Below are 25,374 nucleotides of genomic sequence, written 5' to 3'. Positions count from 1 at the left end.
AACACAAGATACAATTTTTGAATGATATCCACACATTCATAATACATAATACATAAATGTGAATGGGGACAGATGTTGTCAAGCTTCATAAAACTGACAAAAACCAAAAAGGTATTATTCCCATCCAACATAGCTCAGTTGTATTCATTTGTGCTTTTGCATATCCCTCTGTTAGGGACATATCTTTTCTTCTCTGTTGTTTACCAACATTTTTCCTTTCACTAGGATATACGTCACAATAGGAAAGAAAAGGCTATCGTAACTTCCGTTTCTTGCCGAGATCAAGATTAAAGACCAACGGGTTTCTCTCTATGGAAACTTATATTTAAACATCATCAAATCTTATAGAATGAGCAGATGATTCACCATCCCGGTAGGATTTTCAACTCATCCACAAATGTAACTTTTCAGTGGTAAAAAACAATTTTATGTCATAAATTGGTCTGAGGTGAGCTAAAACTTCCTTCATCAATAGAATGGAAGGAAGTTGGAATGGTCTGAGTGTAGAGAAAGTGAGAAAGTGGGCTTTTCATAAGCCCAGCAGTGGGAGAAGAGGAGGAGGAGGTCTAAAGCTCACTTAATTTGTCTACCATAGTCCTCAGGCAGAAACATTCAGCCTCTCAAGGTGGCACGTCTCAACTGGTTCAAGACAGCCTGGATGCTTGAATCATGCAGAAATCTTCAGAGGGCAAGACACTATCTTCATTAGGATCAAACGCAAAACAAAAATATTAATCCAATGAATCTACTTGTGAACTTTATTGCTTTCTACTTGCTCAGTCCAGCCAGATGAACACACACATAACAGCCCACAAAGCCAAGGTAAGACTTCTGGTCTACTCTGACATATGCTTGTTGTAGTAGTTAATGTTCATGCCATTTGATTATTGAAGCTCAATTGATGTTTTTGTGCAAACCAGCTTTCAATTTCTGCCTCTGCATGATTAATGTATTTCATTTGAAATAGATATACGATCTCTGAGGAGCCTTGATCTTCCTCTTGTGAAACGTCAGAACATTGTTTTCCTTTCTTGTTGAACCTTTTCCCATAGACTTTTTCTATTCCTTGATTTTATGGCCATCAAGCTATTTCAATGTAAGAATGCCAAACCATTAAACATCTGGGGGCAAATTTCTTGAGCCGTGGAGCATGCAGAAGAAAACTGTGGTCTGTGAAATTTCATTGCTTCTGTTGGCTGTCTGTTTAGGCAACTGCTGAGTAAAACATACCATGCCAGTTCTTCTGGCTCTATGATTGTTGATTTTTGAGTTGCTGTGTCCACATTTATTCCTTGATATTTTTTATTTGATCACGAAAACAGCCATTTAAGATCGGGTAGTAGAAACCTGCACTTTATGGGGTCTTAGACCTGTTATCACTGCATGCTTTATTGGCTAAATACCCCAGGACTTCACAGACACTAAAATGTTTGGTAATGGTAAAATGGTAAAATGGTAAATGGTAAAATGTTTACATACAGTTTTGTTTAATAAGATTAAGGTTTTCTAATGATAGACTTAATGTTATATTTATAAGGATATTTATTAACTATGAACACCCTGAATGTTATGTTTATTCATTTTCAGTACCCTGACTGATATATTTATTTATTAGTATATTTAATTATGAACTTTCAACACCCTGAACAATACAATTTTATATATTTATTTTCAGCACCCACAATTATGTTTTTTAGTATATTTATTCATTTTTAACACCCTGAATGATATATATTTGATATATATTTATTAGTATGCTGATTTACTATGTAAAATCAGCATACTGAAATACAGCTTACTGAAGAAAAAAAAAATACAAATAGGAATATTCCTTCAGGGTCTTGAGAATAATAATAATAATAATCATATATATTATTATTATTATTCTCAAGACCCTGAAGGATATATTCCTAATTGTATTTTTTTTTTACCCTAAATTAATTATTTATTTATTTATTTATCAGTATATTTATCAGGGGCTTTTAACACAAAAAGGATACATTATATTTATTATAGATTATTTATTCATTAGTTCGATCAAGTTCGATCAAAAGCATGAAATGGTGACTGCCTGAATTGCTTAAATTTCCTTGTTGATTTTTGCATTTCTTTGCCTAATTCAGCAACTATAATTAAATTTAATCTGAGACAGAATATGCAGTTACTTCCCATTAATGTGCCTTGTTAGACACTTTCTGTCTCTGATAAGGCAGTACTGCATGACGAAACTTGTAAGATTTTGTCAAGATGTTGCTAACATGCTGTCTGGCTTTTATCATACTCTAAGAGACTGAAACACATCTGCCACACATGACTATGAGTCCATTCAGCTCTCCTGTGGAGATAGGCTTGGATGAAGATGAGCAAAGACATAGTGATCTGTTGTTTCCTGCTTTACTAGTATACTGATCTGGCCAACATTATAAACACTTTCCCTTACACCGTTTTATAGTTTCATTGTGTTTGCACTCCAGAGATTTGTGGAATTTGGCTTTGGGTTCTGAGAGGTTGAGAAGTGCTTATCTCCACTTTATTGATATATTAATTGTTATATAATTGTTATAATACAGTATATTGTATTATACAACATTATGTGATAAATCCCTGTTGTGTTGTATAAGTGGCTAAGATCTATAGGAATTATAAACATAAGGTTTTCAAGTTAAACCCAGGTTGGAGTGACTTAAGAATTTGGGAGTTACTGAGGTTATATTCCTTTTCCATCAACATTCCCTCTTCTCAACCCTTTCAACACCAGGTTGCTCCAGGGGAATTATCACTCTTGATAAAATCATATTAAATATCTTTGGATGTGTTTGAAGTTGTATATTGAAAAATTGCATGTTGAAGTTGTCAAGCTGAAAAAAATATATATTATATTTTCTTGATAAGATATACAGTGCACCAAGTGCAATGTGTATTTATTCAACAACATTACTAATGACCAGTCGCATTGGATGTTTTATTGATTATGTGATGTCTTATATATATATATATTTTATATAATTTGTGCCGTATACTATTTTTACTTTCTCCATCACTACACTGAAAAAAAAGTCATTTTTTACTTCAAAATTCTAAAAACATTGTGTCCACAAATCCCTCATTTACAGACAGACACACAAAAAAAATGATAGTCAATGTAATACTATGTCATACAGTAGATCAATGTTTTCCAGAGACACAAAATTAGATCAATTAACCTCAAAACTGCATGTTTTCACTGACTAAATCTCACAAATGTTGATATTCAGATGAAATGACAAGACTGAAAATTGCGTAGCTATTCATCAAACGTGCTGAGATGAGATTTTGTTTAATCTATATGGTCAGGAGAAAAAACATAGCAAGCATAAAACATAGAACAAACACAGATAATATTTATTATATAAAATAAAATATAACATAAAATAAAAAGATATTCTACTGTATCTATGAATGAATGATTCTGCAAATAAAACTAAATAAAAATATGAATTTGTGATTACAGGTAAGGCATCAGTGCTTCTTCCTTATCCTGTGCTTTCATTTGGTCTGTGCTGGTGTGCCAGGTCCATGTAAGCACTCTGTCACACGGGACCATCTCCTGAATATAAAACGTCTGGTAAGATGAGCTTTTACTGGCAAGAAAATCTCCCTGTGGACTGACCAAAATGTACTTATATTATTTAATTACATGGACAATTATTTATTATACTTTATTATAGTTCATTTGTAATCAAATCCCACAGAAATGCACAGCTGCCTGTAATGATCACTCATGCATAAATTATTTGGATTGTTTGAGTGCTGGTGGAAGTTAATGGCATGCAGTCTTTATGATAGAATAGCAGGTCACTAAATAGTCCTAATAATCTAAATGCCATTTAATGAGACAAACTGTCTGGCCGCTTTTGAAGCCCCCATTAAGATTTATTTTGATACTGATAAATATGTGCAAAACAAATGGAAAACTACAAAATTATTTCTCACTGAATGTTTCCCTTTGCAGATTAAGAACCAACTGCAAAATGGTTGTTCTCTAACCTACGCCTTCACTGAGCGCCAGAACCTGGTATGGACATTTCCACTCCTTTCATATAATGGCATGTGGATTAACCAAACTATGGGTATTTCAACAGATATGAACAGTATATGAAAGAGCCTGATATTTGAAAGAGCCTGACATTCTGGTATAATAGATCTTCCTACCATGCCGCAAAATCAGACTGATCTAAAACAGATGTTCTATAGGATCATGTTTTAAGCCATGTTACGCAAACCTCAGTTTAATGAAATAAGCTGTTTAGGCAGTTTAACAGTAACATTAACTACACTGTAAAAAATGAGCGTAATTTTAACGGTAAAAGATCGTAAAAATGCCACAGTGAAAAACTATTAATTGGTTAACAGAAAGTTTCCGTACTATATACGGTAAATAACTGTGATAGATCTAATGGTACATTTAATGTAATTTTACTGTAAAATACCGTTAAATTTACAGTTTTTGAAAGTGAAAAAGAACAACTCATTGTATAATTTACAGTGAAAAACCGTAAATTGACATTCCCACAATTTCCTGTGTGACACTTCACATTTGATGTATTTTTGTTGAAATGTAGTTGCGCTGGAACTCTCTGAATTATTGGAACATGACAGCACAGTTCGCACAAGCAGCTTAATTCATCGTTAGGGAAATTATCCTGGAGGTCACTATTGTGGTCTTGTCTCTTAGTAGCTCAAATGCAGCATGGGGGATTATGATTTCTACAACATCCTCTTGAGCTAATTAAATAAACGGCTTTGAGGGCCTGTTTTAAAGAGACCTTTGGCCTGTCTTTGAGTCAACTCATGGATCATGTCCTGTCTCTCCTTGCTGATCACTTTTCTAAAACTTCTCTTACTCTGAGTCATTTTACTTTACTATTTATTTCAATTAAGTGATGGTGCTTAAGTGAGTTTCATTTTTGGAGTTTTGATTTAGCTATGACAAATTTTTATATCCTTCCAAGTGCTTAGGGAAGTTCGCGAGTGTTTGTTTAAAGGACAAGTAGGCACATTATTTTATAATCACTTTTTGTGATACTGGTTGGAACTCTCTTCTCATCCTAATTGTAATCAATAATAGAATTGGTCTAAATATTAAAACATGTACATAAATCTACTGTGGAAGTCTCATGACCAAAATGTTTTCGTCTAATCATTGCATTCGGATTTACTCCTTGTGTTTCCTAGCATGTGCATTACATCATTGGCATTACATATAACATTCAGTGGCACATGCCACCAGATACTGATGTACAAGAGGAAGCGTTTATTGAAGGAGACCACTGGCCTGTGGAGGTGCTAGGATGGGGCTTGCTGGGGCCCCACCAGAAATGTACTTAGCACCCCCGAAAGGGGCAGAGGCTTCATCCCGCTCTTTAGGAAGCAAGGCCATTTTTTTCCCTCTACTGGCTGTCTGAGCTCCTGATTGTACACATTTGTAAATCAATTTAGCCCCTCCTTCATTATCTGTTCTGGCCAATAGGCCTTCGAAGGATGCACCGAGACTCGTTTAAAGGGGAAAGTATGGCCGATTGCGTCACCGCAGCGCAAGGAAGGCTGTCCCAATTCGAAGGTCCTTCAAAATGCAAATGCGTCCTTCATCAGAAGAATCCTTCGCAGCCTACCCCAGAATTCATTGCGCGCCGGAGTCGAAATTGCCAGATTACACTTTTAAATGTAAGTATTGTGTTTCAATTTAATTAAGCAATCTAATGTATATAATGATACAAATGGGCTTATACAGTATATAACTTATATAAAGTTGTATATATAAAGTCCAGTACAAATGTAACTGCCACTCATCGCAACGGCTGTCACAGTAGGCGTTTGTTGGAGCGTCGAAAAAAATCAACCCGCCGGAAAAAAATTTACCCGCAGCAACAACTTAAAAGTAGCCCAATTCCGCGGTAAAACCTCTGACTTGGCAACACTGACGGTAGGCCGCATTAGAAGTACCCTTCGAGGATTGCCTTCGTCGCGCCACTGTGACGCAATGGGACTGTAAGTCGACAAGTTTCAATAAATAGTTATTGATTCAAAGGGCTGATAATGCAATAATAAAGATGTCCAGCGAAATTGATACCGAGCTTAATAACTGTGCACACTTTACAATGTGACCTTGTAAATGTATTTAAGGTAAAATGGAGTACAATGCAATAAATGCAGGGAGTTGAAGTTATAGATGCACTCTTTTTTTTCTCCTTAGCACCCCCCTTTGAAATGTGAAGTTAAAAAAAATCTGTCAAGAAAAAAATCCTGGAGCTGCCACTGCCACTGGAAGAACAAAAATAGTAAAATAGTCACAACTTTCTTTTGGAAATTTACAAGGCCATCAGTCATGTTAAGAGTTTGAAAGATCACAGCTTGAAGACTGCTCTGGACAAAGATGTGTTTTGGGATCCCTGCTATTCAGCAGGAATTGTGTATATATGGCCTGATGTCCTTTATATTTGAATAATGCATCTTGAATGACCGACTGAGAGTGGTGATAACATTTAACAATTCAAAGATTTCAGGCTCCCAAACAAGGAAACCCAGCAATAATTTTGCTGAAATTGTGTGCTTGATAAGTCACTTATCCCAAGGGGAATTTCCCTGTAAATTTCTATGTATAAAGTTGCACTCCACTTAACTAGATGAGAAGTTTTTGAAATGAAATTAATTAAGATGATTGATATTTTATTCTGTTCAGTAACAATGTTTGAACATTTCCTCTCATTTACCATTCAGATCTGAGATGCCCTATCAGCATTCAAATGGAGCACAAGCTTTACGAAAGAGCGCATTTGATATGAAGCATGACATCTGCAAGCACTGTCATTTGGAAAGCTTGTGTGCTGTATTATAATAGGAATAAAAACTCACAAAATGCAGTCTTATAGAAATGTGGTGTATGATAACATTAAAAATAGCCTTGTGTGTTTTGTGACTCAGGTCTGAATACAAAAGGGTGTACAAAATCAGTGTGTGTGTCAAATGTTCATTGTGGTTGTCATATGTTTGTGTGTTTCAGAGTGTTGTGTGTTATGTTAAAGCAGCATTTCCTCACATACTGGAGCTACTCAACACCCAATTCAGATATGCTAAGGACTCCGACAATTATCGTTATACTAATTCACTGAAGAACTTGATCTACAACATTTACTCCCAGAGATGCATCCCTCCAATCAATGAGGAGATGGAGGTAACAAAATCTATTTTTATTCTCTAGGAGAGCTGTGGTTCAATTATCTGTAAGTTATAAATAGGGTTATTGAAAAATATTTTTGCCATTTCATACTTTACTGTGTTAAATTAAACACTAGTAAACAAATGAAAAGAGCAAAATGAAAGAGTAGGTCTAATCATTTTGTGGAGCTGCAAATGATAGTGATATAGAATATAGAAAAGTATTTTCAGTGACAAATATCACAAAACAGTTGAGGTAAAACAGTGCAAGAATTAAGCAAAAAAAATATTAGGCATTGTTTTGTATGTACATAAATTGAATTGTATAAAGTTTCAAGGGTAAAAAGTCAAGTAATCAAGAGTCTTGGACAGTAGCTAGTGGTTTGGCAACAGCTGTCTTTATTAAAATAGTTTTTCTTGTAGTAGGGTTGGACTGTACATACTAAAATGTGTTTTTATATATATATATTTTTTAATGTATTTTTTTCCCCCAACGTTAATTTGGGTCTGCACAGCTAGAGTTTTATTGAAAAAAAGAGAGAGAAAAGGTCAACAGAGTGGCTGAAGCGACCTACCCTGGGTAGGTTACGATGATGCGAGTGTGCTTATAACCCGGCACACGAGGGCTTGTCGACATCTGCACTGCCAAAACCTAGTAACAAGGTTCAGCTGTTGTAGCGTTTTCCCTGGGGGACCCATAGTGTCAGTCATCGACAATACGTCGAAGTGACCTGAACTACAAACCTGAATGAGTGATGCATGCCGTCTTCCTTTTATACCCGTATGTATGGGGGAGTGGCATGCAAATTCCACTCGCCAATTCTCATTGACCTTTTCTCAAAGTATCACAGGTGTTTGGGGCTCCCAAGTCCAACCCCCAGTGTCAGACATCAGCACCAAATCTTTTTAAAAACCAGCTATAAAAAACCCAAAACAATACAATTGATTTAACCTTAAAAGGCAGTAGATGTTATTGAATGGGTTGCTTGAAGTAAAATTGTTGCATTAAAATAACTTAACAATGACCCGTGGAGACTACCACCTACACCCAATCACTAGGGGTTCAATACACGGTAGAGCCCAATACCTAAATTGTTTTCTGTTTTACACTTTACAGGATAGCCCAACGAAGTTCATAAGAATGTACATGACTTTGCCGAGGGCAGCACTGGAGAAAGCTGAGGAAGTGATTCACATGTATATGGGTCTAATGACTCAGAGCGACAAACCTGTGGACTGGAACTGTGAAGAGGAGTTCACAGAGGATTACCCAGAATCCTCCACTGAACCTCTCAGCCAAACAGCAGGTATCATAACTGCGAAGTCCAGTAAAATCATCCAGCATGCCCATGGGCGCAAATGCATTTGCTATTTAAACAACGTGGCGCAGGACGTGAAAATGATAACTGCGTCGGGCGGAAACTAGCAAAAAACACTTGCGTCGCAACTGGCGCTGCATTGCACTGGGTGTGTGATAGGGCCCTTAATAATGCCAGCAGAGAATAACCCATTTAATACTGAGTAACTTATATTTTAGACACAATATTGGCAATTACTTTGTCTAAGTCACTGCCAACATAATTAGTTCTGAAAGCCAAAGAAGAATCGTTGTGTGCCTCCAAGCAACACACAGTAGTGGTGTTTCGTTCCTGAAATAATCTGTTTAGAACTTTTTAAAGGTTCATTTTAGTAAATGATTCAAGACTGATTCGTTAGTCATTTGTTTCATTTTATAATTTAATCTGTGTTTTTGAATGAATCTTTTGAATCAAAATGGCCCACTCATAAAGATACTTGTTGACACCCACTGGTATAACAATGTTACCTGTAGAGTCACAAATCCTCATCTGTTATACACACAGATTGATAGTTTGTCTGGAAAACGCAAACACAGACAGCAATGTTAAAAAAAATACACACAAAGGAATTCACTAAAAAAATGGAAAGAAGTGTTGTATTACAAATTTATTAAATGTTTAATTTAGGTTTCCACTACAATAGTATATAAACTGAGAAAGTGATTATTGAGTTTACAGCAAGAGATTCCTGCCAGACCTGTTTTTCCTTTGTAAGTTAAATGAGTCAGATCACGGAGACGCTAACCTATTGTCTTTAATGGCTCTTGGAGCCAGAGCCACAGTCCAGACGTTGAATCGTTAGGCTGATTGGATTAGCACATACAGCTGTATGTTATGCTGATTGGATTGAGACTGGTAACACGCTGGAGTCTGGGGCGGGTTCCTTAACCTGTATACTCATTTACGTGCTTTATTCAGAGTCTCCACCTCTATGTAATCCCTCTCCTCTTTGAAAAGTATAATTACAATGAATACTGTATTATGAGTTAGACTTGATGATGATGAACTTCAGACTTGATGAACTACAGACTCTGAAGAATAAATAAAAATCTTCTGCTTATAAGATCCATCTCAAGTCTCCTGGTTTTTGCTTCGACGAAGGAATAAAAGACAGAAGACAAAATAGAGCATAACAGACTCTTGAAATTAATTTAATTAGCAAAGTATTAGCAAAAAGCCAGCAAATCTCACTTTTAGTTGCTTTTATCATAATTCAAATGACATTTGCATTACATTTTCTCTAGGTAGGCCTACAGCCGCACGCCCCTGCATTTGTCCAACAGTGAGCAGTGGATCATTTAAGACATCTACATTCACAAGCCATTGGAATATTTACTTAAAATCTACTCAATCCCCACAAAGATCAACTTTTCCACCTGTGGTAACTTTGCAGGGTGTTAATGAGAAAGCTAAACAAGTCAAGTCTGCTGTCCCAGTAACCCAACACCAAACACTAGCTTCAGGGACACCTACCACATGGAGATCAACGCAAGGAGATTTATCCAACTTCTTCTTTAGTAGCACTCCAGCTTCACATGAAGAAACTTCACATTCAGAGATGGAGAATATGCCATCATCTGATCTGTTCCCTTCACTTACAAATTATAAGGATGTATTTCCAAGCCGAACTGACCCAACTGTTCAGTCGACCGCGTCTGGCCCCTATCAAAAAAGCACGAGAGATAACGCACAGGACGGTGTGGAGAGGAGCACGCCGCTTTTACTTGCAAAGAGGTCTTTAGATTCCAAAACCCAGGAAGGATCATCCAGTTCCTATGTGAAATTATCCCAGAACTGGATTACTGCAACATCTGAGCCAACATATAAATATATGAAGAGCACAGAGAAAAAAGGCCAATCTTTCCAGATGCTTAAAATAAGTAAACACATTGTACCAGTCACAACCACAGTTCTGTCTTCTTTGAAAGCAGCTGCACATTCATCAGAAGCCCTGAGCATCCTTGTTGAACAGCCAGGTCATCTAAACAGCCCTCCTGAAAATGTCCAAACTCCCACCCAAAGTCCGGTGAGGGTGCCAAGGAATTTCATGGGAACCATCCATGAGACAAAGCTCAGCAAGGGTGAGGAAGTAAGATAGAGTATAAATATATTATATATTTTTTTTTATATATATATACTATTATAGTTTTTATTAACATTTCAATGTTTTAATATTTTAATATTTTCAGTTTAATTTTAAATAGTAATTTTGTTATGTGCCTTTGTCATTTTTGTCATACCTGTAGTATGTATGAATGTTTATTTTAGTTTGTATTAATTTCCAATCAGTATTTTTAGTGTGTATATCACGTTTATAAGGATTATATATATATATGTGTATCCATATATATATATATATATATATATATATATATATATATATATATATATATATATATATAAACGTGATATACACACTAAAAATACTAATTGGAGATTTTTCCCCTACGCACCTGACTTGGGTTGAACCGAGTGTCCTTGATACCTGAAAATATTATACTCTGTTGAGTTGCCTCTGAACATGCGAGTTGACGCCTAAGTAATAAATAAATAAATAAAATGCCCAAGAATTAGAGTTACCTGACTGCAATCTAACCCCGCCTAAGAGTCTGACAAAGAGTCGAACAATGGCTCAACCCCTATCGAACACTACCACTTGGGAATAAGGTCTCTAGTGTTCTTAACCCGCTCCACAATATCACTTGATAGTAAGGTCTCTAGTGTTTCGCTAAATAACTTGTTCCACTAACTAACTTGCTGCGCAGCAATATTAAACAGACAGACTTCAGCAAATGTCCTCTGAATGCTTTAATCACGGCCGGGAGAGTTCTCGAGCAGTTTCTCAGAGAATCTCCCTCAAGAAGAAGCTTTAATCATGGCAAAATTTCAAAGAGAATCTCCCCAGCAAACAGGAATACAACAGTTTTTATAGAATATGAGCATGGACCCTTCTGTTATTAGGTAGAAGCAAAATGATCATGAATCATCAAAAAAAAAACATAGGAAAGGGTTAAGAGTTCAGTTGATTACTCAATATTGTCATGAGACAATGCAGACAGTATATTTTTGATATTGTCATAGTCAGCACTTCAGAATTTTCCATAACACAACAGGCAAAGAACCAAACGTTTTAGTACGTTTTGTTTCAAAGTGTTAGAATGTTAGGCCTATATATATATATATATATATATATATATATATATATATACACATACATACCTGTAGTATATTTATATTTATGTATATACATATATCCACTTAGTAATTTAAAAAAAAATCGAAATTTCTAATTTTCATTTAAAGTTTTTCATCTAATATTTGTATTTAATTTTATATCAACTTCATTTCAATTAACAAAAATAAAATAGTTTTAGTTTTAAGTAACAATATTAACCCTGAATAGTAGACGTCAACACATCAGGCAGATGAGACGCATCAGGCAGAAGAACGTGTTAAGGTTGCTTGAGTCATGTGTTTCCAATTCTGTGATGATTCACCAAAGATACCATTGCTTTTAACAGACAGCAGATCCCAGGAGGACAGGCAGGGAATGATGGACCAGACTCCTCCAGACAGAGAAACACAGAGGAACTCTACTACAGAACAATCCAGCATTTTAATCTCTTTTGGCACCCTGCTCATAATTACACTAGGGTGCGGTGGACTTCTGCTCATAATTCTCTTATTTTATAGACAGCAAAAAGTAAGTGACCAACAATGCACTTTGGCCCTGCTGAAAAGACCTATTTAGACCGGCATCCTGGTCAGTGCTGGAGTGGTGTTGGTCTAGCCTAAGAAGCCTGCTGAGACCAGTAGCCAAAACATATGCTGGTGATTATCGCTGGTGATCTTTTCAGCAGGGTGTCCCAAGTGATCTCAGTCAAACAGAAAAATCAACATTCTTTAAAGTTTCCAACATGAAAGAAAGACACATAAAAAGAACCAAGAAACCCAGAGGTAGAGTTAATTATTTGTTCAATACAAACTTTAAATTGAGAGACATAATATCAGCAGGTTGCTTTTTCTCATTCAGTATTGATATTATAATACATTTTAAAGGGCATGTTAAAGGGTTAGTTCACCCAAAAATGAAAATTCTGTCAGTAATTACTCACCCTCATGTTGTTCCAACCGCGTAAGACCTTCGTTCATCTTCAGAACACAAATTAAGATATTTTTGATGAAATCTGAGAGCTGATCACTTCTCCATAGGCTGCTAGGTGACCGAAACTTGCTGGCCCAGAAAAGTTATTAAAGAAATCGTTAATATAGTCCAAGTGACTACAGTGGCTCAATCTTAATTATATCAAGCGACGAAAATACTTTTTGTGCGCAAAAACAAACAAAAATAACGACTTTATTCCACTATTCATTTCCTTCTCTCTGGGCCTCTAGTTGGTTCACGTAGTGTTTTTGCGCAGCGCGTCTGTGTTGCACGTCACCACGTAGGCTCACTATTGGCCGACGCTGGTCATGTGTGTGATGCGTGTTGACGTGTAACACAGACGCGCAGCGCAAAAACACTACGAGGCCCAGAGAGAAGGAAATGAATAGTGGAATAAAGTCGTTATTTTTGTTTGTTTTTGCGCACAAAAAGTATTCTCGTCGCTTGATATACTTAAGATTGAGCCACTGTAGTCACTTGGACTATATTAACGATCTCTTTAATAACTTTTCTGGGCCAGCAAGTTTCGGTCACCTAGCAGCCTATGGAGAAGTGATCAGCTCTCAGATTTCATCAAAAATATCTTAATTTATGTTCCGAAGATGAACGAAGGTCTTACGCGGTTGGAACAACATGAGGGTGAGTAATTACTGACAGAATTTTCATTTTTGGGTGAACTAACCCTTTAAGTGCTCAAAAGGTGTCTACAACCAGGATATAGTACTAAAAGAAGAAAATGAATGATCTGGCAGATTCTAAGCCACATTCTAAGTGCTATCTTTATGTCAGAAGCAAATAATTAATATTACAATTTGCTTGGTAAAAGGAACGGTAAAAGGAATCTAACAACAATATATTTTGTGCAGTGCCAAAGAACAAATGAGACGTCAGTGCTTTGTAGAACGTGGAACAGTTAACATTAAAAGTGTGTTTGTCCTTAAAACTACTCATTTACAATAAAGCAATCCCATGTTAGCTGGTTAGTTTGATTCATATTTTTGTCCATGTCTCTGTCTTTTCATAGATGTGCATTACTGCATTGTTTTCGAGTCACATGCTGCTTCTCTCCTCTAACATGACTTTAATAAAATAATAATAGATGTCAGGGCAGAAATATGTGCAAAGAATTACTTGACCCGAAAATGTCATTTTTTAAACACCCTTCTGTCTCCAATCCCATTTGACTTTAAACCATTTACGTTTCTGGTGCATGTGCATCCCCATGTGGACTAATTGCGTGGAAAAGAGCAACTGGAATAAGTTCTCCTCTTGTGTTCCACAGACAAAAGCAAGTCATACAGGTTTTGAATGACATGAGAGCGAGTAATTGATGACAGAGCTCTACTTTTGGGTGAGCTGTCCCTTTACAAAAACACTTTTAGGCATCAAGACTGAAATTTCAAAAGATGTGTCATACTGGGAAAGGAAATAGTGAATAACTGACACATTGGAAACTCAGAAAGCAAAGGCCAGGAGACTCTGTGTGTCTTCAGCAGGATTCTTTATTGAGAATAAAGAACACTGCAGACATCAAGCCCGACTAGGGCTTTACTAGAGTTAGAACTACAATCTGTACATTAGTTTTTTATATATATTTAGGGGGTAGTGCTTAGAGGTGGATACAAAGCACTTAGGTGATAACCTTAAACAAAGGAAGTAAACAAAGAGTTTCACCAGTCCTTATCCAATCAGTATAACTATACAATTCAGACAACTTCATAATCATAGAGATAAAGCATTTATCATGATCAATGACCACCATTTTATTCACATATAAGCGTTCATCAATTCACATATCAGTTCTGGTGAACGGAAGCTCAAGCATGTTCGCTTGACATGCGGGAACCAATGAGGTTCATTCTTGTGTTACGCAGCACATTTGAGCTTCCTCAAGAACCAATGAGGTTTGTTCTCTCAAGTCAAACAAGTACGGTTGAGCTTCTGTTTATGTTCGCTGATCAATGTTTATATGTGAATAAAAGCCTAAACTCAATCTCTTCATTATAAAGTGGTCGAGTCTCTTCAGAAAATTTGGACTAAACTGCTCAATTCATATTGATGAGTTTTGCAATCTCTTTATCTTTTTTTGAAGCGTCATCTTCATATGTGTTCCAAAGATTTTGGGGTTTGGAACAAAAAACTGGTAAGTAGATGATTCTAATAATCCAGAATACAATGTACTTCACCTTAGTTTTTATGTGGTGTAATGTCAAGACAGGATAAGCAAATCTTAAAGTGATTCTTAAATTTGTAATCCCACACACTTTTTATTTGAAGCTATCATGAGACTAATAGGGTGTGTCTGTCAATGATACAGTACATTCATTTGACATTAGTTCCCTTTCGTGGTCACTATGAGTTACATCAGTGATGACAAATGGGGTTTCGCTTAGAAAGCCTATCACCTTCGATATTAGAAAACGAGCCAATGGCAATGAAATGCCATGGGTCTGCGGAATTTGCATAGCGTAACTCCGCCCCACTTTGTGGGTATATAAGGAAGGAAGTACGCCGGCAACATGCAGATATGTTTTCGCTTTGGAGCCAAGTATTCACTGCACTCCACAAGCCAAATCTGAGATCATCTCTTCACTCTTCGAGACGAGCTTCTCTCCAGGTGTTGGTGTGACGGCGAGTTCCAGCGAGTGCACATTCCCTGCTGATCTGTGCAGTGATCTGCCAGTGTTTGTGTGTTCATCTCCCTGGTCGCTTCAACACTCTGCGGAGACTTTCTTCCTCTCACAAAAGAGCTTGCACGTGGCACGTCTTTTTAAAGATGTCTCGCCCGTGCACTTCTGGTTGCGGTCGCGCTGTTTCAGAGTCTGATGGGCACAATCGCTGTCTTGCGTGTTTGGGCGTTGGTCACGCTAAGGCAGCTTTTGTGGATGGCTCATGTTCCCATTGCGGGAACATGACCATCGCAACGCTACGGTCGAGACTCAATGACCTCATAAGAGGGAGAGTCCCCTCATCCACACCCCGATCTAGCTCCTCCACAAGAGCTGGTACTTCGGCAGGTGGCCAGGGTGACCTGAGGGTGACAGTGTGGAACAAAGCATCCGACGATTCTTCCTCGGTCCACACCCCCCTCTCAAGTGTTGCAACCCGAGAGCGTCCCAATTGAACCTGTGGCATTGTCTTTCGGCGTGCCGCGGGTCTCTTTCGGCACTCCAGACGATGATTCAATGTCGATCGATGCGGGCTCTGATCCCGAGCTGACGGCCATGCTTTCCCGGGCAGCCACGGCCATTGGGCTCGAGTGGTCTCCTCCTCTCGGCCCTGTGCGTTCGCGGCTGGACAATTGTTTTTTGGGTGCGGCCGCTGATCCCCGTCAGCATCCAACCCCAATACCTTTCTTCCCGGATGTGCATGAGGAGATCACGAGGTCCTGGAAGACTCCCCTGTCTTCCCGTGATCGTTCGGCGACCTCCTCCACCTTTCCTCCTCTCGATCAGGCCGCTGCTAAAGGGTACACTGGGGTTCCCCAAGTTGAACGCTCTGTTGTGATGCAACTGTGTCCTCAGAGCGCTTCTTCCCGTGGCGACCCAAAGCACCCCTCCAAAGCCTGTAGGTTCTCCTCCACTCTCGTGGCGAAGACCTATAGAGCCACGGGGCAGGCAGCCGTCTCCTTGCATGCCATGGCCACTTTGCAGGTCTACCAGGCCCAGTTGCTCAGGGACATGCACGAGGGGAGGACTGACCCTTTGATGAGCTGCGCGCTGCCACTGACCTCGCTCTCCGGGCGACGAAAGTGACTGCACGCTCCCTGGGTCAGGTGATGTCCACAGCTGTGGTCCAGGAGAGACACCTGTGGCTCAACCTGGCTGATATGAGGGAGGCCGAGCGAACCCGTTTCCTCGACACCCCCATATGCCAGGCTGGCCTCTTCGGCGGAGCGGTCGAGGACTTCGCCCAACAGTTCTCGACCGCCCAGAAGCAGACTGAGGCCATCAAACATATTCTGCCCGACGGCCCGCTGCTGCCTCCACCCAGCCATCGGAACAGAATCCTCAGTTTGCTCGCCACTCGCCGCCCGCGGCTCCCGCCCCTCCCGCACAGCCCCAGCAGCAGCCTTCACCTGGGCCGCGTCGTGGAGGAAGCCGCAGGAAGGCGCCACAGCCCTCTCTGGCCTCGCGCCCCGCTAAACGCCAGGCTAAGCGGAGATGCCGATCAGTTCTTTCCAGGAGATGGTAGCAGGGCCACTCCTTCCCCCGGTGGAGGGCCGGGGGAGAATCCTTGGTTTTCCCACCCCCGCTGCTCGTTTCATGACGAGCAGCACCCCAATGTGGTTAAAGAAAGAACTGACATACCCATCTCTGAGCACACAGAGTTCTCGGATGACAGTGCGCACCACTCATGAGCCATGCACTCTTGTCCCCCTCTGTCACCAGACCCCTGCCAGAGCACACCCCCGTGGAACGCTGGTCCTTCCCTGGCCTCCTCTGGCAGGACGCGGCTAATGACTGTGCCCCCACACCGGGTCGCTATTTCCACTGTAAGCCTCTCTGAGCATGTGTCTTTCCCTTGGCAAACCAGTGATTCTATATATGCAGCCCCCTCCCGGGTCATATGTGTATTCTTTAAGTCCCCCCCCCCCCCCCCCCCCTTCAGGCTGGCACTGATTGCATATTTCCACTGAGATATGCTTCCCAGTGTACCTTGGTATTCCTGTGTTAAGTAGGAGTCCTTCGTCAGTGCCAGTCTCACGACAGGGATCTCAGACTTACGCAGGGCACTGGAAGACAGCCGAGGTGGCGTGATTAGACTGGGAACCCCATTCGTCGTCACTGATGTAACTCGTAGTGACCACGAAAGGGAACGTCTCGTTACGTATGTAACCCTCGTTCCCTGAGTAGGGAACGGAGACGTTACGTCTCTCTGCCACTTCTGCTGGTATGCCTGAGTTCAGTCTCGGCTCCTCAGCGAAGACATATCTGCATGTTGCCGCCATACTTCCTTATATACCCACAAGGTGGGGCGGAGTTACGCTATGCAAATTACGCAGACCCATGGCATTTCATTGCCATTGGCTCATTTTCTAATATCGAAGGTGAGATAGGCTTTCTAAGCGAAACCCCATTCATCGTCACTGACATAACGTCTCCGTTCCCTACTCAGGGAATGAGTGTTACATACGTAACCGAGACGTTCCTTTTAAATTCACATTGTTACTCTAACAAAACTAGGATTGTTTGGAAGCTATAATTCACACACAAAAAGTACTCATTCAAGACAGTGTTTGAAACCAATAATTTATGTAGCTGGACATTTGAGGCAAAACCCTAGAGACGTCCTGGTCTCCCTACATATGCAGACATAAAAGAACAGATAAATGATTGAAAATACTTTGTCACTGGTAATAAAAAAATAAAATAAAATAAAAAAAAGAGAAAGAAAGAAAAGAAATTCTAATCCATTCCTCCAGCCCTAAATATTTTAAATGCAATTCTTGTGGTTTTAAAAGTGAAATCTGTCATAAACAGTATTAAACAATGTAGCAATAAAGCTAGAGAAGTTTATTGATGTGAGATTTTGGTGGTCAAACTTTCATTACACACAAGAAATTAAAACATTCCAGCAAGTTTTATTTAATTCGATAATGAAGACATTGTAACTGTTGACACACTGAAGCCATTACACATTAGAGCTATTAAGACATTTTAATGAAAGCTTTTAACTTGGAAAGCTTGGTATACCTCACCGGTTGATTGTTTATACTGTATGTTTTACAACTTAATTCGAGACATTGGCTTATTAGCAATGCGTCAATGACCATAGAGTTAACTCCTTTGTGCAAAGCTGTTGTTTTGTTCAAAATGTCAGAGCTGGATTTGCATGGTTTATATTGAGAATAAAACAGAGCCACAATGAAGAAAACTAAATTGGAGGAAAAAAGGTTTAGGGACACACCAACTTAATGCTGTTTTTTATTTTTGCAACACAGATGTTGCATGTGCTGGGGAGATTTGTGGAAACAGAGCGCTGTTATTTAACCAAACCACCAAACTTCACACGCCAAACCTCTGTGGATGTGCCAAAATTATTGGAATCCTCCTTGCATTGAGTAATGTTTCGCAACAGTCAATCTCTTTTTACTGTCTGTGGGAAAACACTTTTTGTTATTAAAGTTTTTATTATGTGAGAATGTCAATTTTGTATACAAAATTATACAAACAGAACATTCACTATTAGTCGGATGTGAGCAATGCAATGGCATTTCTTTGTTGCACTGCTACTAAAGATAAACCCCCCCTTCAATACGAACTGTGTTTATTTCAATCCCTAACCAGAACCACATGCAAGCGGTGTGTTTATAAATGTCTGTAGCAACGCTTCTATGACACAAAGTTTGTAACATACTGTAACAATATTCACAAAGACATGCACTTTAAGTTCATTGAACTACAACTGTTGCTGCTGAATTTAAAGCAGTTTCACAAAAGACTCACTTTGAAAAGAGTGCTACAATGCAAAACTAATTTAGTAATAAATTCAATTCGAATGTGAACTCAAAATAGAAGCGTTTCTAGGAACCTGGACGTCTCCTCCAATTATTGAATTATTTAAACATCTGTGTCTTATCAGAATATGGTGACTTTTAAAGTCCTTTTGGGTTCCTTTGAGGGTTTGTGTTTATCAGATATCCGTATGTGTGGTTAGGGTTGTTTATTTAGGCTATCGCATACAAATGTTTTGGCCTTAAAATGAGAAGAATGATATTGAATGTGTGCTCTCGACATTGGCTCATGCACAGATGGACTATAAATAGGTACTGCATTCAAAATAACATCACAGCTTTATACAAAGTTCACATTCAAATAGGCTTTCATAGTAACACATGCAGAGCCATTGATACCACGAAGTGGTGGGACAGTGTCAGTGCAAGCTGATGCGATCTACCACCATAACATTGACATTTTGATTTGTGGCATATCAAATATTAAACCTGTAAATATCAAATATTAAAAATTGAATCAAACGTGTGGTGGTATTGGGAAATATCAAAGTTATACTTAAAAATTGTCCTTATAACAATGTTCCGAGATGCACTCCTGGTGAATCGTGAGATTTTTATGGTTTCCCACAGGCCCTAAATGAAAAATGATGCTTGACGGTGAAAAAGCAAGTGTCAGTATGGTGAAGAAAGGGGCATGTTTGTTATCGGGTTACAGCATTTGATGCCTGCACATTTAAATGAGTTATTTATTACTGTTAGACTTTCACAGATGCATGTCTGGTTCCTTCCTGTCAGGATGTGGTGTTTTTTGATCTGAAAAATTCACTAAAAAGTGCGGCTGAAAATTCACTGGGAAAAAATGCTTATGCTTAGGTAACCATGTTTAAAATTGTATGTTTTCGTTCTGAAAATATGAACATTTGTAACTTTTTACGCACACCTTTTTACAGAATGTTAAAAGGACTATTAAACTGTAACATGAAAATTCCATCATGCCGTTCCAAATCAATTTATTCTGTGAAATACAAAAGAAGATTGTTTAGGCTATTTCTTTGTCAATAAAATGAAAGCAGTGTTACTTTAGACCCCATTGACTTTTTATTGTATGGGCAAAAACTACTGAAACATTATTGTCATACAGATTTGGAACGACATGAGGGTGAGTAAATTATAATAATTCTCATTTCTGGGTGGGTGAGTGATTCGTTTAAGCTAATTTTTTACAAAAGCTAATCACATCTTTTACTTAGGCCTATCTATCTTAGTAAAGACAACCTTGGAGTAATTCACAGCAGACTCCTCGCTTGTATCGCTGCTAACACTTTTAGTACCGTCATCACAGGTTGCTTGGCCTTTTCTGTTGATCTTCTTCTTTTGGGACTCTTTAACATTCACATAGTCTATATCCATTTTTTTATTATGAAAGTTCACTGGTCCAAGTGAAGCACTCTCTGCAACATTTATGTAGTCAGAAGTCTTAGAACGGTCTTGAAGGCTTGCATACCGCTGAGAGTTACAGGAAAGATCTGCCAGCTGACACCCAAACAAAAACAAAATCCCATATTAAACAAAAATGTTAATAAAGAATTGCAACACACTTAAAATGGCACGTGATGCATCTGGAATTCATAATGGATGGTGTTCAGGTGCTTGAAGGAGAATGTTTTTCAGATGACTTACCGAGCCTTCAGGGGTCTCAGAACTAGTAGAGGATGAATTATCTCCACCTAATTGACAAGGCCAAAGTTTAGTGTGAAAGCCTCAGTGGACGAACAGTAAGACGAATTGTAAAGCATGTTTTACCTTCGCATGAAGGAGAGGAAACACTTAATGCATTATTCTGACGCAAACCGGTTGATTCTTCCGTGTCCCTAGCTAAGTGGATAGTGTCTCTTCTAAAGCCTGAGTTAAAACAAAAATCACACACATACTAGGCTCAATAAAGCTACATCTTTTGAATTAAAAAAGACTTAATTATATTGTTATTTACTATGATATTAAGGAATAAATAAGCAATTAAACATGTAATGCACTCACCACTTTGCATCGTGATGACTAGTTTAAAGAGAAGAATCAGGAGAATGAAAACCAAGAAAACGAGGAAACCGATGATTCCGTACAATAACGGACAAGGAACATCACTAAAACAATGCATAAATAAATGTTGATAACTGGAATCATCACAAGATTAAGTTGTGTATATAATATATATAATAAAATTATACAAAAACTGTTTCAAGTAATTTAGTTGATTTGTACGGCATCAAAGTGTCACTTCTCACAGAAGTCAAAATACAAATAGCTACTGTACAACTCAAAGGCTAAAAGTAAAAAATAATGTGTTACATTGTAAGTCTACAAAAAAACATTTGTTATGTTTGCAGAATTACCAAACTCCGTGTCCTGTGTTAGCTGAAGCTGTCTGACCTTCTGCGGGAATCAATACATTTAATTTGCATTAAAACAAACTGATACAGGTGATCAATGTGTGCTGATTTTGTATCATTCTATATTCAGTTTCAGATATGTTACAAAGTTATAAATTGCATATCATAGATTCATTTCAACATCATTTACATCAATATATTGCATTTTTGTTGACTTGAAATCATTCTCTGCCGCATAAGAAATATTTTGTATCTTTTTTTCCATTCCAGATTATATATTTGTACACGTTTGTGCTTGCCTCTTCATCTTTTACACACACACACACACACACACACACACACACACAAAAAGTTTTACTTGATCACAACTTTCAGATCTTAACTGTTTAAATAACAACTGTATTATAGTGATATGGTATATAATTAAAATAGTAGTTTTTATTAATTTAATAATAATTTTGTATTTTGCACGCTGCACATTTTCTTTAAGAATTTTACAGTTGTTATCTTACTTTATTGTTATTATTATTATATAATTTTATATTAAGCTAGATACCCTACATTTCTGGTTTTAAACAATCATCCTATTGACCATTATTAGAAAATATATCTGAAAATAAAGTTTGTGCCACGTGTCTTACCTGCCAGCTCATTGAAGAGAAACATGCAGAGAGTAAAAAAGAATACAGGGTTTATGATCCACATCATGACTTCAGACACTCACACTAATTATTTAGTTTTTCAAATTGTTTCTGATAATGGTCTTTAATATTTGTATCAAAGTGCTGATCAAGTTCCCTCTCAAAAGCACAACCACGGAAACGCTCAGTGATTACCATCTAGAGAGTCAGTGGAAAGTTGTGGTTGAGCGTCACCAGTTTTAAATAAGGTTAAACACTGAAGATACAGCACCAAAATATCTTGCTCATTGAAAGAGATGCTTTGAATGTTAAAACGTGTACTTGAAAATAAAAATAAAAAAATACAAATTTACAGATTATTTCTAATTTTATTATTATTGATCCTAGTATAGGTCACATACAGTAGAAAGATAGAAATTTAAGTCCAGTCTTTAAGGATGATCAAACTTTGTGCCATTTTGATGATCAGAAACAAAATGAACAGATATCATAGTATATTTTATTAGTGTGCAGTTCACTTTGGTTGTAAGTGCAACAGTTTACCATAAATACGGAAATAATCAGAGAACCTGACCTGATGAGGTTTTAGAATCGGTTTAAGTTACAAGATATGAATAAATGTATACAGTAATTTTTTTTAACAACTTCCAGATTTTGCTTGATGTGGCAACATGAAGCTAATTTGAAGTTAATTTGTAAAAAAAAAAAAAAAAAAAAAAAAAAAAACATGTTAGGTTTTTGATCATCAGAGTGTGTGAAAAGGAAGTACAGTATTACACATAGCATACACACACAAAAATGAAATCACTTTCAGGGGTGTAACCTAATGTATTGAACCTAGTTGATTCAGTCATTTTAAATAACATTTTTACCATTTATTTTAAATGTCACCAAATAAAGTCCCTTTATTCAGGTTGTTTGAGAATGTTTTAATTACTAAGTTATCAATACACCTCTTTATAGTGAAGATTATGAACTATCTCACTAATCCCAGAAAGCAACATAGTGTTGGTCCAGATCCAGCTGGCGTCTGGGCCGTGTGGAATCCATGTACCAGATGTGGGCCTGGATCTATGTTGCTGTATGGGATGTACGTCAATCACATGTGGCAATCAGATGATTAAAGGATCACAGAGAATACATGAAAGAACAATATACAACTCTACTGGACCTCACTTTACATGTATCTTCTGTTTAAATCCTGCAAGCATGTTCTGTTCTCTCTTCCCATAGCGGAGACCGAAGGAATTGAGGTTGTAGTATGCAACATGCTGCCTTCTTTTTGTGTAAGGCTTTTCTGGAGACAACCACCATGTGCGCCGCTGAGGACCTGCACCCATGGAGAAGTGCATTGAGAGCTTGGGAGAAGGAGATCCAGATGTGGGACGAGGATCAGTTCTCCTGAGAACCCGGAGTGATGCTTCTTCAGGAGTTTCATCTAGAGATAGGTGTTTCATTCAGACAAGTGAAACTATGCTTTACAGTATTTACATGTCCAATACAGGCTTTTGATATATTTTATAATTTAACTTTTTTTTTATCAACATTATGAAGTTTTTCCATAAAATTATAAACATAACATCTGTTACTACTACTGTATGGTAAATGTTGAATCTTTGATGGCTATTTTCTTTTCAGTTGCATTGACATTTGTTGCCTTAAGACTGTTTAACACATTTTAATATTTGCTATATTTTTTATATATTTATTAGAAGTTAATTCCAGTTAACACAACATTAAACTTACCTTTTAAGTAATATTGAAAATGCACTGAAGAGTATGTGTCTTGAATCGCCACTGACATCATCAAAATGATGGTAAGTAGCATCATTTTGAATGTGTTTTGAACCAAAATTAGTTTCTGTAAGAAAGAAATGTATAGAAACCAGTACACATGGTTGTTTTCTGAATCATGGGGACTTATAAGAAGACTCATTTAAGAGATCACACGTTTCAGTGACATTTCTCTGTATCTTTTCATACTCGTGAGCTCAGACACACACATTGCATTTTTAAATTTTCAAAACATAATTCAGTATGATAAGCTTCTTTCCTTACTGGAAAAAAACATCATTGTATTGCCATTCTTGTGCATACATAATGTATTGTAGGGTTTACAAGGACCACACACACGGCACACGCGCACTCACCCACATTGGGTTATCATGGGGACTTTCCATATACACAATTATTTTTACACTGTACAAACTGTATATTCTATCCCCTAAACCAAAATTTCTGCATTTTTACATTTTCAAAAAACACCACTTAGTATGATTTACATGCTGTTTTCCTCTTGGTGACCAAAAAAATTTCCTACAAGGAAAAGGATTTTGGATATTGCAATAATGTAGGGTATACCCCCCCCCCCACCACCCCCACCCCCACCCCACACACACACACACACCCACACCCACACATACACAAACTCAGACACACACTTCAAAGAGAATTTAAGTTATCAAAAGCATCAGAAATCAGCCTTTCACCCCTACTCCTATTCTGTCTACTCCTATTCTGTTTTTTAATTATTTTTTTTAATACAATAATATCAACTAATCAGATATTTTGTGACCAAAATGCTGCTGAGCAAGGATAAAAAAAAGCATTGTAAAAGGTGCGTAAGAAAAATGTAAATCATTCTTCAAAACCGCACAGGCTCAAATTGAACATGGAATTAGTGATATCAAAATGTGCATTCATTTACATTTTGAAAAGCATAGAAACTACAAAAAAGTGGATTCTTCTTTAAAAAGCATCACATTTAGTTCACATTCAGACCCTTTTGGTTTGGTTTTACCTGCCTATACAAAAACATTACAAAAATGCATATTTCCAGTGAACGCAGGTACTGATTAAAAAAAGAAAAAAAGTCAATAAACTGTAATCACACTGAAAAATATGTCAAATGCATATGTAAATGTAAAACCGTCAATCAAAACATCCAAATCCTAGACTTCAAATAGACCATTACACAGAATGTATAAATGTGTGCTTACACTCCCTAAGGACTTCAAATAGACCATCACACAGAATGTATAAACGTGTGCTTACACACGTACACTAACATGTATGCAACTATCAATGCAAACATGAACATTTCATGGCAGTGGGAGATTAAAGTAAATGACTTACCTTTACACCTACTGGTATGGAGGTTGTGTTTGGTTCA

At 37.7% G+C, this 25,374-nt stretch overlaps 3 protein-coding genes across 5 annotated transcripts; 1 reads left to right on the top strand and 2 right to left on the bottom strand.

Annotated features, from left to right (window-relative positions):
* Positions 1-593: 593 nt before the first annotated feature.
* csf1a (colony stimulating factor 1a (macrophage)) lies at positions 594-13,692 on the top strand. Of its 3 annotated transcripts, none has more exons than XM_084101706.1 (7): positions 594-822; positions 3,491-3,604; positions 3,992-4,054; positions 7,040-7,210; positions 8,312-8,501; positions 9,797-10,633; positions 12,074-13,692. In XM_084101706.1, exons 1-7 carry the CDS (start codon positions 790-792, stop codon positions 12,301-12,303), a joined length of 1,638 nt encoding a protein of 545 aa, XP_083957832.1. In that variant the 5' UTR covers positions 594-789; the 3' UTR covers positions 12,304-13,692. The 3 variants fall into 3 exon arrangements, with proteins under 3 accessions (XP_083957832.1, XP_083957834.1, XP_083957833.1); XM_084101708.1 differs by having other exon boundaries at positions 601-822; positions 9,797-10,641; positions 12,074-12,472; XM_084101707.1 differs by lacking the exons at positions 594-822; positions 3,491-3,604; positions 3,992-4,054 and adding an exon at positions 5,479-5,703.
* Positions 13,693-17,958: 4,266 nt separating this feature from the next.
* Positions 17,959-22,410, bottom strand: LOC311074734 (uncharacterized protein). Its single transcript, XM_084101605.1, has 6 exons — positions 22,203-22,410; positions 21,565-21,604; positions 21,212-21,315; positions 20,978-21,076; positions 20,855-20,901; positions 17,959-20,707 (listed from the first exon to the last, which is right to left on the bottom strand). The coding sequence occupies exons 1-6, from the start codon at positions 22,267-22,269 to the stop codon at positions 20,417-20,419; spliced, it is 648 nt and encodes a 215-aa protein (XP_083957731.1). The 5' UTR covers positions 22,270-22,410; the 3' UTR covers positions 17,959-20,416.
* Positions 22,411-23,236: 826 nt separating this feature from the next.
* On the bottom strand, positions 23,237-25,365 carry kiss1 (KiSS-1 metastasis suppressor). The gene is made up of 3 exons (XM_084100426.1): positions 25,338-25,365; positions 23,949-24,063; positions 23,237-23,640 (listed from the first exon to the last, which is right to left on the bottom strand). The coding sequence occupies exons 2-3, from the start codon at positions 24,031-24,033 to the stop codon at positions 23,375-23,377; spliced, it is 351 nt and encodes a 116-aa protein (XP_083956552.1). The 5' UTR covers positions 24,034-24,063; positions 25,338-25,365; the 3' UTR covers positions 23,237-23,374.
* Positions 25,366-25,374: the final 9 nt, after the last annotated feature.

This window comes from Abramis brama, assembly GCF_963993115.1.
Source record: "Abramis brama genome assembly, chromosome: 23".
Classification (NCBI taxonomy): Eukaryota; Metazoa; Chordata; class Actinopteri; order Cypriniformes; family Leuciscidae; genus Abramis; species Abramis brama.
The sequence above is the reverse complement of the archived record's forward strand: the minus strand, read 5'-3'. Positions and strand labels throughout refer to the sequence as shown.

Bases quoted from the DNA above. Each gene is read 5' to 3' on its own strand.
- LOC311074734 (XM_084101605.1), bottom strand. From the start codon at position 22,269: ATGATGTGGATCATAAACCCTGTATTCTTTTTTACTCTCTGCATGTTT. The intron at 21,077-21,211 runs GTGAGTGCATTA...GTTTTAACTCAG, and splicing joins AGTCATCACGATGCAAAGTG to GCTTTAGAAGAGACACTATC. The intron at 20,708-20,854 runs GTAAGTCATCTG...TTTGGGTGTCAG, and splicing joins CTGAGACCCCTGAAGGCTCG to CTGGCAGATCTTTCCTGTAA.
- csf1a (XM_084101706.1), top strand. From the start codon at position 790: ATGAACACACACATAACAGCCCACAAAGCCAAG. The intron at 4,055-7,039 runs GTATGGACATTT...TGTGTGTTTCAG, and splicing joins TCACTGAGCGCCAGAACCTG to AGTGTTGTGTGTTATGTTAA. The intron at 7,211-8,311 runs GTAACAAAATCT...TACACTTTACAG, and splicing joins CAATCAATGAGGAGATGGAG to GATAGCCCAACGAAGTTCAT.
- kiss1 (XM_084100426.1), bottom strand. From the start codon at position 24,033: ATGATGCTACTTACCATCATTTTGATGATGTCAGTGGCGATTCAAGAC. The intron at 23,641-23,948 runs GTAAGTTTAATG...ACCTATCTCTAG, and splicing joins TTTTCAATATTACTTAAAAG to ATGAAACTCCTGAAGAAGCA.